The sequence below is a fragment of the Leptodactylus fuscus genome, chromosome 1 (assembly GCF_031893055.1).
Source record: "Leptodactylus fuscus isolate aLepFus1 chromosome 1, aLepFus1.hap2, whole genome shotgun sequence".
Lineage (NCBI taxonomy): Eukaryota > Metazoa > Chordata > Amphibia > Anura > Leptodactylidae > Leptodactylus > Leptodactylus fuscus.
Window position 1 is genome coordinate 366,957,956 of NC_134265.1, and position 16,991 is coordinate 366,974,946.

Sequence of the window (16,991 nt, forward strand, 5' to 3'; positions counted from 1 at the left end):
ATTTGTTCTCATTAGTTCCTGCAGTTCTTTAGTTTAGGAGTTGTATTTTTATATACACATTAAAATATGGGTACTGTTGCTAGTTTGGCATCATCTATTTGAGAGATATATATTTAAATACATTAATGTAAACATTTTTTGTACCACTTGTTACACTCTATGCAGTTCTCCTGTCTATTAGTGTTGTCCATATTGTTCATGGTGCATATCTGTGTACACACCTTTTCTATCTTCATCTGCTGATGATTATACTTTTTATGTATGATTAATAATAAAATATTTAATAATTTTTATATATATACAGTGCATTGGTTTTTTATGCGGTCCTGTATATAGTTTGTGCCACAAAGTCAGCTGCCTCAGTTTCTCATCCATGAGTGGCCATGGATGAGAGACCTTTGTGACATCCTACGGGTGTTTGAGGAGTCCACAAGGAGGGTGAGCTCTGAAGATGCGATGGTGAGCCTTACAATCCCGCTCTTGTGTGTTCTGAGAGAATCCCTGATTGACATCAGGGATAACTCAGATCACACAGAGGAGTTAGGGATAGCATCCGATCCGTCACAGTTGGAGAGTAGGTCCACACATCTGTCCGCTTCACTGCGTTTAATGGAGGAGGAGGAGGAGGAGGAGGAGGAGGAAGAAGAGTTGTCCGATGATGTGATGGTGATACAGGAGGCTTCCGGGCAACTTCGAATCATCCCATTGTTGCAGCACGGATGGGTAGAAAGGGAGGATCAGGAGGAAATGGAGATTGAACTTTCTGGTGGGGCCAGAGGAGTCATGCCAACTAACACTGTGGCAGACATGGCTGAGTTCATGTTGAGGTGCTTTACAACTGACAAGCGTATTGTCAAAATCATGGAGGACAACCAGTACTGGATCTTTGCTATCCTTGACCCCCGATATAAAAACAACATCTCGTCTTTTATTCCGGTAGAGGGGAGGGCCAATCGCATCAATGCTTGCCACAGGCAATTGGTGCAGAATATGATGGAGATGTTTCCAGCATGTGACATTGACGGCAGGGAGGGCAGTTCCTCCAGTAGGCGACCAAGTGCTCACCGGTCCACACAAACAAGGGGCACACTGTGTAAGGTCTGGGACACCTTGATGGCACCCCCTCGCCAAAGTGCCGCCACGGAGGGTCCTAGTGTCACCAGGCGTGAGAAGTATAGGCGCATGTTGCGGGAATACCTTTCCAACCACAGCCCTGTCCTCTTCGATCCTTCTGCGCCCTACACGTATTGGGTGTCGAAGTTGGACCTGTGGCTTGAACTTGCCCTATATGCCTTGGAGGTGCTGTCCTGTCCTGCCACCAGCGTCCTATCTGAGAGGGTGTTCAGTGCAGCCGGTGGCATCATCACTGACAAGCGCACCCGTCTGTCAGCTGAGAGTGCCGACCGGCTCACTTTGATAAAAATGAACACCCACTGGATAGAGCCTTCATTTTCGTGCCCACCTGTGTAAAGCACCCCAACATGAAACTCCATGTCTGTGCTCAACCTCTCCATTTCCTCTGCATCCTCATACTCATCCACCATAAGCGTTGCACAATTCTGCCACTACTAGGCTCCCTCCACCCTGATTTCCCCAAACTGTGCTGATTAGAGTCTCCCTCCACCATGAATTTCCCCAAACTGTGCTGGTTAGAGGCTCCCTCCACCATGAATTTCACAAAACTTGGCTGGTTAGAGGCTCCCTCCACCATGAATTTCCCCAAACTGTCTTGGTTAGAGGCTCCCTCCACCGTGATTTCCCACAACTCTGCTGGTTAGAGGCTCTCTCCACCCTGATTTCCCACAACTCTGCTGGTTAGAGGCTCCTTCCACCATGAATTTCACAAAACTGTGCTGGTTAGAGGCTCCCTCCACCATGAATTTCCCCAAATTGTGCTGGTTAGAGGCTCCCTCCACCATGAATTTCCCGAAACTGTGCTGGTTAGAGGCTCCCTCCACCATGAATTTCACAAAACTGTGCTGGTTAGAGGCTCCCTCCACCATGAATTTCACAAAACTTGGCTGGTTAGAGGCTCCCTCCACCATGAATTTCACAAAACTGGGCTGGTTAGAGGCTCCTTCCACCATGAATTTTCCCAAACTCTGCTGGTTAGAGGCTCAATCCACCCTGATTTTCAAAAGCAATGATGGTGCCAACCTCAACTCATTACAAGGGCCAAATTCACTGCTGGTGACAAGCTCTCCTCACTCCAAGGGCCAAATACACATGTTTCCAGGTATTTTCCCACTTTGATAGAATTTTTTTGGAATGTGTAAAGTGTGTAGTTGTTAGGCTGTGATGTTGGGGTAATAGAGGGTCTTTGGTGTGTTAGATGCTCCCAGGCATGCTTCCCCTACTGTCCCAGTGTCATTCCAGAGGTGTTGGCATCATTTCCTGGGGTGTCATAATGGACTTGGTGACCCTCCTGAGACGGATTTGGGTTTCCCCCTTAACGAGTATATGTTCCCCATAGACTATAATGGGGTTCGATACCCGTTGGAACACTCGAACAGTGAGCGGCTGTTCGAATCGGATTTCGAACCTCAAACATGTTAGTGTTCGCTCATCTCTAGTTATCAGCAGTCAATATCTTCATCTGCTCGCTGTGGAGACTAAAAATGTAACAAAACAGAACATGTACATATAATTGACACACATATGGGCCCATTCACTTTCCATGCAAACTTCACACTGGAGCTCCAGACATACACACATCCATTAATTTCATAAAGAACTTATCAAATTTTCATATATTTTGTACAGTGATATCACTTATTGTCTCAGGATGGCCAAATCTTATTCTTCTTTTCCTACAAATAATCACAGGGTTAGTTATAATTCCTGCACAGCTGAATATTGAGGAAAAATAAACAAAACATGTAAGTAGATGCCTTCATCTTCTCATCAATGTGTATATCACTGTAAAATAAACATAATAATGATTATCTAACATTTATGGCAATAATCCAATTCTACAGACATTAAATATGATTTAAACAGCCAATACTGACACAAACATTACATATTAATATTTCTGTGAAGTTTTTGAATATTTCCATGGCAAACTCCACTCATCTAATTACCACGGATGTTCAGAACCTCTTACACTATATTTGAGGTTTGCCTTAAGGGCCGACTGCCAGACTTTTAACATTTTTCTTTATGAGATTCCAATCAAAGTTTTACCACTGTAACACATCACTTGCAAGTCAAAATTTGCTAGCTTACACTATACAGTTACAAATTATTAAACCATATATTCATAATTTTCCATACATTATACCAGTGATGTTACAATTTATCACTTATAGCTGACATCTTAGTTACCTGCTGTGTCTTCCCTCCCCCTTCTTGCTGAATTCTAACAAAACCTGTATCCTGTATACCTCTGGTAGAGATATACGAGTCACACTGGGAGGGGGGGTGGGGCCTGACCTTCATCATCATTCACATGGCACTAACAACACAATGCTATGTGCATTCCGCATTGATCCTTTAACTGGATTGAGTGGGTGCTCACTATGCATTTCCTTACACTAAGGAAAATATACAAACACTTAATACCTTATTTCTGTAACTATTCTTTCCTATACCCTTACTTAATTTTATCCAACTGTCCAACATCTTATCAACAGTTTATTACCTCCTTTTCCAACTGCTCTTTCTTTAAACTATCTCTTGGGCTGATTTCCATACCGGCTGACTCTCCACTCCTCCCATTCTGTTCTTCAATCAGAGCATATATTCCCCTTTGTAACTTATGCTCCTGTATCTGTCCTATATGATCTAATCTCCATTGGTTCCAAAATTTACTATCAAACAGTCCTGTTCTTAGGAACCCCTGCTCTCTTAAGGATTTTTGTTTATTTATTTATTTTTCCCTTTTTCTTTTCTTCTTCTTTTTTTTTCTTACTTGGGTGGCATCTCTCTCTCTCTCTCTCCCTATTAGTTCATATGGGGTATATTTCTCTAAGGCCACACAGACCTATCTGGGGGTCACACAGATTTCTCCCCATTTTCGCTGATGGCCAGTCAGCTATGAGCTTCCCACCCCTCTATTAAGACAATAGAGGGTCAGTCTTGACTACTCGAGGGTCATACATATTTCTCCCCAGGGTCACACAGATCGCTCTGGGGGTCATACCGACCTCTCTTAGTGGGAACTCCCAAACAGTCACTACTGTTTTCACTGAACTAATCTCTGTCCCTCTAGGGCTACACAGACCCCCCTTTTTCTCTGAGACTAAGGATGGAGACTGACTCTCCCTTCTATGCCTCCCTACACACTTTATAACAGATGTATCAATCAAATGACAGCATGGACAGTATACGAAGAATGAGATATAACATTCCCACCCCCTTTACAGACAACATACTCTTTTAGGTTCTTCCATACTATATAAACAAATGGCATCGGTTGTTTATGGAATATGCAATACTAACCTCACTTATCGACACACAGGATCTGGGACACGTAGGAACTCAGATTAATCATTTGGTAAATCAAACACTTACCTCCAGCGCTGTTTTATTCATCTGAGGTCCTCCGGGCCCCTCTCCAAGTCGGTCGATGCGTGGGTCAGTACACTATTGGTTGCACATCAAACGATCATCGATGCCCTCACGTTGAGTGACAATTTCTGTTGGGGGCACGAGACCCCCTGAGTTTTGCTGCTAAAAACATCAACGTCTTGCTTACACTACACTTTTAACTCCTTAAAATCAAAAGTACATCCTTTCTGCATCTCGTACCACTCCAAGAAATCCTTTTTGTCACTAGGCATCATATAGTCAGCCCCGTTATGTTCAGGGCCCACATAGTTTTGATTTTCTTCCATGTTGAAGAAATGGGGGAAATGACCCTTTAAACCCGAGAAGCCTAACGCTTCTGGTATCTGACTTAATCTCATTGGCAGGAAGTTAAGGGAATCTATGAACCTTAATTTCAACGTGGGAAGAATATGCAAATCTGACTTCCATGATGTAATTAAGAAGCCAGTGCCTCAAGCATGCACACCAATAGAGGGCGCTCCCTTTACCATCATGCCGACCTTCTCAGAGGCCTTTGTTTGCAATGATGTTGGGATTTTACCAGGTACAGTGTCTCAGCCAAGGACAGCTGTTTCAATGTTCTTGCATCTCGTCAGCTTGGCGCAGAGAGGACTGACCTGGCAGAGGTGAGAGGCTTAGACAGGGTTGAGGGGATATCGTCACTCCATAGGGAGAGACCACCATTTAGGTGTGTGGAGTTTTATTAAGCCATGAGTGTTCCACTGTGCAAAGGAACATGGGAAGAATATGCAAATCTGACTTCCATGATGTAATTAGGAAGTCAGTGCCTCAAGCATGCACACCAATAGAGGGCGCTCACTGAGAATGTTCAAGTCTATCTTCCATGATTTCAAGTCAGGTAGCGTCACACAGAAGAGTCACCCACCTTGAATAACCTGTCCCTAGAGTGTAGCATACAGAGGCACTGTTCTCCTAATTACACCCTGGAGAATAGATTTGCATATTTTTTAATCAATTTTACTCATACCTTCTCCATAATCAACTACTTAACAATAAAGTACCCGTCATACCTACTGGCATTATGGACAATCAAAGTATACCCGGCAAATTTACCGCTGGTAAAGAAGCTAACAAACTCCTTTGTACATTTTTTGCCCTCAAAATTAGCACTGTACAACGTTGTGGCATAACTGTCATTGGGTTAGTGCGTCCCTGTCTCCTGCATGCACTTAGAGTCATAAAAACATATTGATCCGTCTCTTTACTTTGTAAGGCTTATATAGCAAATATCCCCATCAAATTCATACATGGGGGCACCGCAAATACTACAATGTAAACCGCCACATTTGTGCTCTTCATCTCTATTGTACATAAATCAACAACAATCAAAATCGTTTTAAGTCTAAAAAACTCAGGCTTATCTCTGACTAAGAGGATGTGACAGTCTAAACAGGCCTCCGAACGACAAAACACACGACAAGTGGGGCATCAAGGTGGTCGGTCAACACTCTCACCACAATTGTCTCTTTGTCAGGCTCTGCAGAAACATTGGCACGACTGGTTGTCTTTGTAGTGAAACACTGAACTGCACTTTTCACTGTCTCACCATTAAAACACTTCATATTTTTGATTCCGTAGTAATGACAGCCATGATACAAGATATACACAATTCTCCCTGTAGCCTTTCCCCAGTATCAAAATAAATAGACATATGCCAGGCTGCCTACCCAACAACACTCACAGCCACTAGCCCTGGTTATCAGATGGTGACCATTCACTACATGATATAGGTGTGCTGTGTGAATGAGTGTTTGATTGTGATCATCAGCCTGGACTTTTATGTGTCCTCAGGAACCGGCTCAGAGGCCTTCTCAGGGTTGTAGCAAACAGAGAGGTGATATTTTGTTTCAGCTCAGACAATTGACTAATTGTATCCTTGTCTGACATAGAGAAACCCAATTCTGAATGAGTATTTACTAAATACCTCAGCCCATTTCTCAAATTGGATAAATAGATGCATACGCCAGCGATCACGCATAATGTGTTCAGCGATTCTCGCTGCCACTCTTGCTGATGACAAGTTGGTAAACATTCACTATGTGGTGTAGGTGTGGTGTGTGAATGAGTGTTTGATTAAAGTTGATTGTGACAAACCCGATTATAGTTAGAATTTATGACTTGTTCCTTACTGGTGTTGTCTTGAGCGGCTATGCTTTTATCTGTTTCAGGGATTGTCGCTAGCATTGTAGGGTTATTACCAGTGTTTTGCTGTGGGTACAATGATTGTGCAATGGGTGGATCCTCCAGCGTAGTAAGCGTAATATGGTGCTGGTGCTGTGATTTACGTGTAATATTTTAGATTTGCTCTTTCTGTGATACAGAGCAACAGAACAGAACTGAATGTACCCAGAATAGTCAACAGAACAGACCTGTAACACCCCGGAACAGGCGGACCCTGGATACAAAGCCAAGCTGAAGAGGTGAGTGATAGCTCAAATATAGATCAAACACATAGTTTTAGTATAGATTGATGGTAAATTTCCTATATATCTTATATATCTCCTATATATCCCTTATATATCTCTTATATATCTCCTATATATCCCTTATATAACTCCTATATATCCCTTATATATCTCCTATATATCCCTTATATATCTCTTATATATCCCTTTAACATACCTTATATATCCCTTATATATCTCTTATATATCCCTTATATATCCCTTATATATCTCCTATACACCCCTTATAAATCCCTTATATATCTCTTATATACCCCTTTTATATCCCTTCTATAACTCCTATATATCCCATATATATCCTTTATATATCCCTTATATATCTCCTATATATCCCTTATATATCTCCTATATATCCCTTATATAACTCTTATATACCCCTTTTATATCCCTTCTATAACTCCTATATATCCCATATATATCCCTTATATATCCCTTATATATCTCCTATATATACCTTATATATCTCCTATATATCTCCTATATATCCCTTATATATCTCCTATATATCTCCTATATATCCCTTATATATCTCCTATATATCCCTTATATATCTCTTATATATCCCTTATATATCCCTTATAATGTATATCTCTTATATATCCCTTATATATCCCTTATATATCTCTTATATATCCCTTATATCCCTTATGTATCCCTTATATATCTCCTATATATCCCTTATATATCTCCTACATATCCCTTATATATCCCTTATATATCTCCTACATATCCCTTATATATCCCTTATATATCTCTTATGTATCCCTTATATATCTCCTATATATCCCTTATATATCCCTTATACTGTATATCCCTTATATATCCCTTATATATCCCTTATATATCTCTTATATATCCCTTATATATCTCTTATATATCCCTTATATAACTCCTATATATCCCTTATATATCTCCTATATATCCCTTATATATCTCCTATATATCCATTATATATCTCCTATATATCCCTTATATATCCCTTATATAGCTCCTATATATCTCTTATATATCCCTTATATATTCCTTATATATCTCATATATATCTCTTATATATCCCTTATATATCTCCTATATATCCCTTATATATCTCTTATATACCCCTTTTATATCCCTTATATAACTCCTATATATCCCATATATATCCCTTATATATCACTTATATATCTCTTATATATCCCTTATATATCCCTTATATATCTCTTATATACCTCTTATATATCCCTTATATATCTCCTATATATCTCCTATATATCCCTTATATATCTCCTATATATCCCTTATATATCTCTTATATATCCCTTATATATCCCTTATACTGTATATCTCTTATATATCCCTTATATATCCCTTATATATCTCTTATATATCCCTTATATATCCCTTATATATCTCCTATATATCCCTTATATATCCCTTGTACTGTATATCTCTTATATATCCCTTATATATCTCCTATATATCCCTTATATATCTCCTACATATCCCTTATATATCCATTATATATCTCCTATATATTCCTTATATATCTCTTATATACCCCTTATATATCTCCTATATATACCTTATATATCCCCTATATATATCCCTTATATATCACTTATATATCTCCTATATATCCCTTATATATCCCTTATATATCCCTTATATATCTCCTATATATTCCTTATATATCCCTTATATATCTCTTATATATCCCTTATATATCTCCTATATATTCCTTATATATCCCTTATATATCCCTTATATATCTCCTATATATCCCTTATATATCCCTTGTACTGTATATCTCTTATATATCCCTTATATATCTCCTATATATCCCTTATATATCTCCTACATATCCCTTATATATCCCTTATATATCTCCTATATATCCCTTATATATCTCCTATATATCCATTATATATCTCCTATATATCCCTTATATATCTCCTATATATCTCCTATATATCCCTTATATATCTCCTATATATCTACTATATATCCCTTATATATCTCCTATATATCCCTTATATATCTCCTATATATCCATTATATATCTCCTATATATCCCTTATATATCTCCTATATATCTCCTATATATCCCTTATATATCTCCTATATATCTACTATATACCCCTTATATATCTCCTATATATACCTTATATATCCCCTATATATATCCCTTATATATCACTTATATATCTCCTATATATCCCTTATATATCCCTTATATATCTCCTATATATCCCTTATATATCCCTTATATAGCTCTTATATATCCCTTATATATCTCCTATATATCTCTTATATGTCCCTTATATATCCCTTATATATCTCCTATATATCCCCTATATATCCCCTTATATATCCCTTATATATCCCTTATATATCCCTTATATATCCCTTATATATCTCCTATATATCCCTTATATATCTCCTATATATACCTTATATATCCCCTATATATATCCCTTATATATCACTTATATATCTCTTATATATCCCTTATATATCCCTTATATATCCCTTATATATCCCTTATATATCTCCTATATATCCCTTATATATCCCTTATATATCTCCTATATATCCCTTATATATCCCTTATATAGCTCTTCTATATCCCTTATATATCTCCTATATATCTCTTATATGTCCCTTATATATCCCTTATATATCTCCTATATATCCCCTATATATCCCCTTATATATCCCTTATATATCCCTTATATATCCCTTATATATCCCTTATATATCTCCTATATATCCCTTATATATCCCTTATACTGTATATCTCTTATATATCCCTTATATATCTCCTATATATCCATTATATATCTCCTATATATCCCTTATATATCCCTTATATAACTCCTATATATCCCTTATATATCTCATATATATCTCCTATATATCCCTTATATATCTCCTATATATTCCTTATATATCCCTTATATATCTCTTATATATCCCTTATATATCTCCTATATATTCCTTATATATCCCTTATATATCTCTTATATATCCCTTATATATCTCCTATATATCCCATATATATCCCTTATATATCTCCTATATATCCCTTATATATCCCTTATATATCCCTTATATACCTCTTATATACCCCTTATATATCTCCTATATATCTCCTATATATCCCTTATATATCTCCTATATATCTCCTATATATCCCTTATATATCTCCTATATATTCCTTATATATCCCTTATATACCTCTTATATACCCCTTATATATCTCCTATATATCTCCTATATATCCCTTATATATCTCCTATATATCTACTATATATCCCTTATATATCTCCTATATATTCCTTATATATCCCTTATATATCTCTTATATACCCCTTATATATCTCCTATATATACCTTATATATCCCCTATATATCCCTTATATATCCCTTATATATCCCCTATATATCCCCTATATATCCCCTTATATATCCCCTTATATATCCCTTATATATCCCTTATATATCCCTTACATATCTCCTATATATCCCTTACATATCTCCTATATATCTCTTACATATATCCTATATATCTCTTATATATCTCCTATATGTCCCTTATATATCTCTTATATGTCCCTTATATATCTCTTATATGTCCCTTATATATCTCCTATATATCCCTTATATATCTCCTATATATCTCCTCACAGCTGGAGAAGACTTCTGTGTGACACATTGCGGGTGTTTTCCTGCCCTTATATTTCCCTTGCCCTTATATTTTCACGACTTGCTGAGGTGTAACTTGTTTCCGGACGGATATTCTTGTCTTCCCTCCTCTCTATCCGGACCTGTCCTACTCCTGTCCATAGGGAATGTTCTCTGTTATTTGCTATGTGAGTATTGGTTAGTAATGAGATAATTTCTCATCTTGTTCTATCTTTTCTAGTGAAGCCACCTGTACTATACACAGTGGAGGAGATCCCATCAGTCTATGACATGACGCACAGACCCTGCTCTACAATTATGGGATCTCCTTACACAACATATAGGGAATGTCATGCAACATCAGTGGATAAGAGTTTACATTGTGCAGAGAAATTCTGTATCAGGTTACTACAAAATGATGAACACAAAACAATGAAGTGTACAATGAGTGTAAGCAGTGAAACCTCCGGAGGCTGCAGCGAGCAGGTGAGGAATAGACAGGGTGATGGCAGGTAATTCTGCCCCTGACAGCTCCGCACATCCTCAGCTCTCTATGGAATATGCAGCGGCAGCTACAGACACGGGGGCTTGTGCCCTAGATTTGTATTTCCATATAAGAATTGCTGAATCTGTTCTGGAATGTTCTAATATTTCCCCAAACATCTAATAAAGGAAGAAAGAAGAAAAACTTATCATGTCAGTGTAACTGTTTCATCCACAAGAATAAAGGATTTCTCATTGCAAAGTCTTCTGTGTTTCCTTCCTAACAATCCATAGATACCGGTGTAGCCTTCGTTACCTGGAATCGGAGAACTTGCTGCTTTGTGAGATCTCAAAGGAAACATCGCAGAAAACATTAATAATATAAAGCTGAGGACGGCGGGTAATGTCTAGGTAACTTGTTATGTGGAATGTTGGACGTGGCTACATCTCTACATGGATGATTAGATAGATAGATAGATAGATAGATAGATAGATAGATAGATAGATACAATGTTGGCAAAAAGTATTGGAACCCCTGCAATTCTGTCAGATAATTGTAACATCTCTGCCTGTTCGGGTCACTGCACCACCCTCAGGTGCAGTTTGGTTCTTGGCTTAAAGTTTTTGGTTGCACTGTGTGAACTCCGTTCTAGTTCTGTGATTGTATTTGCACCACACCTGTCTTCTGCCCTTGTTGCCTCTGTCCATTAAGTGGTTAATTTTGTCTTGCCTGTGATTGATAGCCGCCTTCCTTTCAACTCCATGGGCGGGTTCTTCCTCCCTATTTAGCCTTGGCTCTCATTCACACCAGTGCTTGCTATTGCCTTGTGCATACTTGCTCATTACTGTCACTATTTTTGCTTCCATTCTAATCCTTGACCCCTGGCTTTCCCTACTCACTATTCTTTGGACTCCGATTTGGCACTGCATCGCTTGACTGTTTACTGACCCTTGGCTAGCTGACTTCTCTTTGTTGTCCGTCTTGTCTGCGTTTTGTGTCTCACATATACAGGAAGGGACTGTCTTCGTGGTTGCCGCCAATTACATAGGATAGGGCCTGGCAATAGGAAGGGACAGTTGGGGGCTTCAGCTTAGGGCTCACTGTCTCTTGTGTCCCGTCCCAGGGTTCAGCAGTTACCGGGGAATTGCTGTCCTAGCAATTCCCTAACAATAATACTCATTTTCTTCCAGATAATGATTGCAATCACAAATTCTTTGGTATTATTATCTTCATTTAATTTGTTTTCAATGGAAAACCACAAAAAGAATTGTCAAAAAGGCAAATTGGATATAATTCCACAGCAAACATAAAAAAGGGGGTGGACAAAAGTATTGGCACTGTTTAAAAAATCATGTGATGCTTCTCTAATTTGTGTAATTAACAGCACCTGTTACTTACCTGAGGCACCTAACAGGTGGTGGCAATAACTAAATCACACTTGCAGCCAGCTGAAAAGGATTAAAGTTGACTCCACCTCTGTCCTGTGTCCTTGTGTGACCACACTGAGCATGGAGAAAAGAAAGAAGACCAAAGAACTGTCTGAGGACTTTGGGTCTTAGTATACTGGGAGCTATGACACTTTTGAGGGGTTTTTTTTGCCCGTCTACATGTGATCCCTGTTTTTTTGGGGAGGTTGTTTGTTACGTTCTGGTCATTCAAAAGAATTGTGCAGAATTTTTGTCTAATACATTGTATCCTGTTGTGGTCCCCATCATCTGTGGTGAGGAGGTTGTGTTTGTAGGGATTGTTGTTGTGCTTGTTGTGAGGTTTCAGGCTGCTTGTTGTCTTATCTTGTCTTATTTTATCAGTAACATTTCTGCGATTCTATTAGACTGTCCATAAGGGACATTATATTGGAGCCTCAACGCTAAGTCATTTTCATAAATGTACATAAATATCTAACAAGGGAATGCAAAGATCTAGAATAGGTAAATGAGCGGCATACCATCACCCACTGACACATCTATACAATGGCGCCCCGATGGAAGAGAGCGACTCACAACCAGCGCCTTTTCATGCAGAGCTGGCAAACACAACACTTCACGTATAGCTTCACGCACAAGCGGAGTAAAGTATTTTTCAGGCTATAAGGCACATAAAATCCTATGAATCGATAGTGCGCCTTATAATGCAATGTGCCTTATATATGAATTAATTCTTCACTTGGGTTTTTACATTATCAGTCACCACAAATGGATTGACCATTACAGCCACCATAGTCAGGAACCTCCCTGAGTGTGGTGATACGTACAGCTCTGTGCGCAGGACCCCCGCGGATATCTGTGTTTCAGCATTAATGTGCAGCATTCAATCATTGTTTATACCCACTACCCCAGAAATGCCCCTGATAAGAGACATGCTTATGATGCAGGTTTTAAGCTTAAAGCTATAAGTCATGCAGAAGAGCAAGGAAATAGAGCAGCTGCGAGAGAATTCAACATTAACAAATCTATGGTAAGTGGAGGAAACATGAAGATGCCCTACGCCAGGTAAAGAAGACCAAACTGAGCTTCCGAGGAAACAAAGCAAGATGGCCACAGTTGGAGGACAAAATAGAAGAGTGGGTTATCGAACAGAGACCTGCAGGTAGAAGACCTGCAGGCTCCTACCCGTGTGTGTTATGTGTGTCTGCAAATACCAGCTGAGATACCTATAGACCTTCTAGTCCCTGTTTAGTGTGCTGTCCCTAGGTTAACATAGGAGCAGTACAATGTGGGGGAGAGGGCTCAGTAAGGGGTTATGTTTGAGACCTGAACAACAAAAGTGGTCGAGCCTAATTGGTAACTGTGGCTACGGTTCACACACTATTCCTTGATTCAGCCCTAACTAAATTGACTGAAATTGGTCAGTTTTTTTACACTTTGTTGTAAAGTTATTTTTTAATGCACTATTTTGATTTTCCTTAACACTAGAAGTCCCAGAGAGGGGTCATTTGACATTTCTACCTTTGGAACCCAGAGAAGGGTCGAATGACCTGAAGGCATTAAGCAAACACCTATAATCACAGTCTATTGTTCTGTAATTAAGGCCATTACTGTTACACCACAGGAGGTTGTTTTCCATTGAGTTTAGCCATTTAGTTTCTAGTTAGTTCAATTCAATTCAAACAAGCTTTATTGGCACGTCCGAATAGACATTTGGCATTGCCAAAGCTAATAAAGTGTGTAGCTAGTAAAGTAGTTAGTTCTATTCAGTTTATTGTATTTGATAATATAAAGACTATACATATTGTATAGTTTAGTTTTATTTGAGCAAAAAAGCACTGAAACAATGAATCATTTTTTAGATATTTTAAATAGAATCAGAAATTTTAGAGCAAGGTACAGCTGTGAGTAATGACCAAAAACATTTGTCTAGAGCAGGGGTAGGGAACCTTTGGCTCTCCAGCTGCTGTGAAACTACAACTCCCAGCATGCTCCATTCACTTCCATGGGAGTTCCCAGAACAGCAGAGCCAGTATGCATGCTGGGAGTTGTAGTTTTGCAACAGCTGGAGAGCCGTACTTTCCCTACCCCTGGTGTAAGGCCTCAAGCACACTAGCAATTTTCCAGCGTTTTTTTTGTGCACATTTTTTCGTGCGAAAAAATCCCATAGGAGTGAGCTAAATGACCAATGGGACTTATCGCAAAAGTAGCGCAAATAGCTGCAATTTTTTTTTGCGATTTTTTTTTTCTGCACCCATTGTCTCAAATCTAAATATACAAAAATGTAAATATACAAAAGAACAACTGTTATTTATATGTGATGGATTTACACTATTCAGCGCAAATGAGAACGTAGCCTTACAGCAACAAAAAGAAACAAAACATTGTATCCATTGGCTCTTCTTTCCATGAACAAAAGAATCAGTCAGTTGAAATCCAACTGTCTGATCCTTATCTCCTCTGTTATCACATCTTTGGGGGGAGGCAGGAGGACCACATAAACCTTAGGGAGCATTCACACGGTGTAACGTCCCGCGAGATTTGGCACATGTACGCCGCGTGACCCTTTGCGTGCCGTACACGCTCCCATTGAGTTCAATGGGAGCGGGGAGCGTATGCGCCGCGCTAGTTTGCGGCCGTGCATTTATTCAACGGGAGCGTGTACGGCACGCAAAGGGTCACGCGGCGTACACGTGCCAAATCTCGCGGGACGTTACACCGTGTGAATGCTCCCTTAGATCAGGGCTAGGGAACCTTTGGCTCTCCAGCTGCTGTGAAACTACAACTCCCAGCATGCTCCATTCACTTCCATGGGAGTTCCCAGAACAGCAGAGCAAGTATGCATGCTGGGAGTTGTAGTTTTGCAAAAGCTGGAGAGCCATACGTTCCCTACCCCTGGTGTAAGGCCTCAAGCACACTAGCGATTTTCCAGCGTTTTTTTTTTTTTTGTGCAAATTTTTCGTGTGGAAGCATCCCAGAGGAGTGATCTAAATGACCAATGGGACTGATCGCAAAAGTAGCACAAGTAGCTGCGATTTTTTTTTTCTGCACCCATTGTCTCAAATCTAAATATACAAAAATGTAAATATACAAAAGAACAACTGTTATTTGTTTCCATGCTTTTATTTTTGCTATGAAAATAATAAAAAAAAATACAAGGAATAAAACAATTCCACACATTTACAATAGGCTGCTGTGGGGGGCTGCGTGTGTGTGTGTGAGTGGCATGTCCTTCTTGTGTGACTAGCATTTCAGCACTCACTCAGCAGTCTGTCTGCACTGTCGGAACATACCTGGCACTGCCTGGGTATGTCCCTGGTACATTTGCCACACATGTATTTGTAGCAGTCAACACATCTCTCAGTTGCACAATTGTTCGTGCATCGATGGTTGACCTGACACTTCGCCCTTTTGCCATGGCTGGGTGTGTAAGGTTGTTGCCGAAGGAGTTTCTCCTTGCATGCCTTCTTTTCAGTCACATGAAAGCCACCTAACTCTTTTGCAAGCTCAACCAGGAAGTCCACCCGTCTCTCCTGCACCCCAGTGCATGCCTGATAAAGAACATAAGCATTCAGTGCTGCCATGTCAATCATGTTGTAGAACACGGCGACTGGCCATCTCCGTGTTCCTGCACGCACTCTGTACTCCCGCACCATTTGGTCCATTACATCCACACCGCACTTTGTGTGGTTGTATTGTGTGACCGTGTTTGGCTTCCTTTTGCTGGTATCCTCAGTCTCAACCACGCTGTGCATGCTGCTGAGAATGTAGACGGCCTTCTTTCGTTCGGGTGCATACACTGTCAGTGTGGCACCAGTGGTTGAAAACACCTGAGTGGTGAATTCAGTGCTGTCCATCTGTCTAGCAGATTCAGGAATTTCCCGGCGATTCTTGTTGACTGTGCCGAGGATAGTGGTTTTCCGGCTAAGCAGTCGTCGTGCAAGTGACAATGATGTAAAGAAATTGTCCGTGGTTACAGTTCTGCCCTTGTCCATGAATGGTTCCATCAGCCTCATCACTACAGTTTCTGAAAGTCTCTCCCCGCTGAGACGACTGGGGTCCTTGCCAAGATATGGGAGGACATTACAGATGTACTTTGATTTCAAGTCGCAAGCCACCCAAAACTTGATGCCAAACTTGTCTGGTTTTGTTGCAATGTATTGCAGAAAACAGCAGTGAGTCTTTGACGGGAAAAGCTGTTCATCAATAGTGATGTGTCGACCAGGGTTGTAGGATGCGATGCAGTTGGTGACAAACGATTTCCACACATCGGAGATTGCAGCAAACTTATCGGTCTCCACTCGCTCACTGCGTGTGAACATGTCATCAAAGCGTAGGTGTTGCATGATGTCTTGGAAGCGGTTTCGGGTCATAATTGCAATG

At 39.7% G+C, this 16,991-nt stretch overlaps 1 protein-coding gene across 1 annotated transcript in view; it reads right to left on the reverse strand.

Annotated features, from left to right (window-relative positions):
• Nucleotides 1–16,494: 16,494 nt before the first annotated feature.
• The window catches only part of LOC142188656 (vomeronasal type-2 receptor 26-like), a 51,346-nt gene continuing 50,849 nt past the window's right edge, over nucleotides 16,495–16,991 (reverse strand). The window contains exon 6 of the mRNA XM_075261932.1: nucleotides 16,495–16,963. Coding sequence (XP_075118033.1) covers nucleotides 16,711–16,963 — 253 coding nt within the window. The 3' untranslated portion in view covers nucleotides 16,495–16,710. The remainder of the gene's footprint in view (nucleotides 16,964–16,991) is intronic.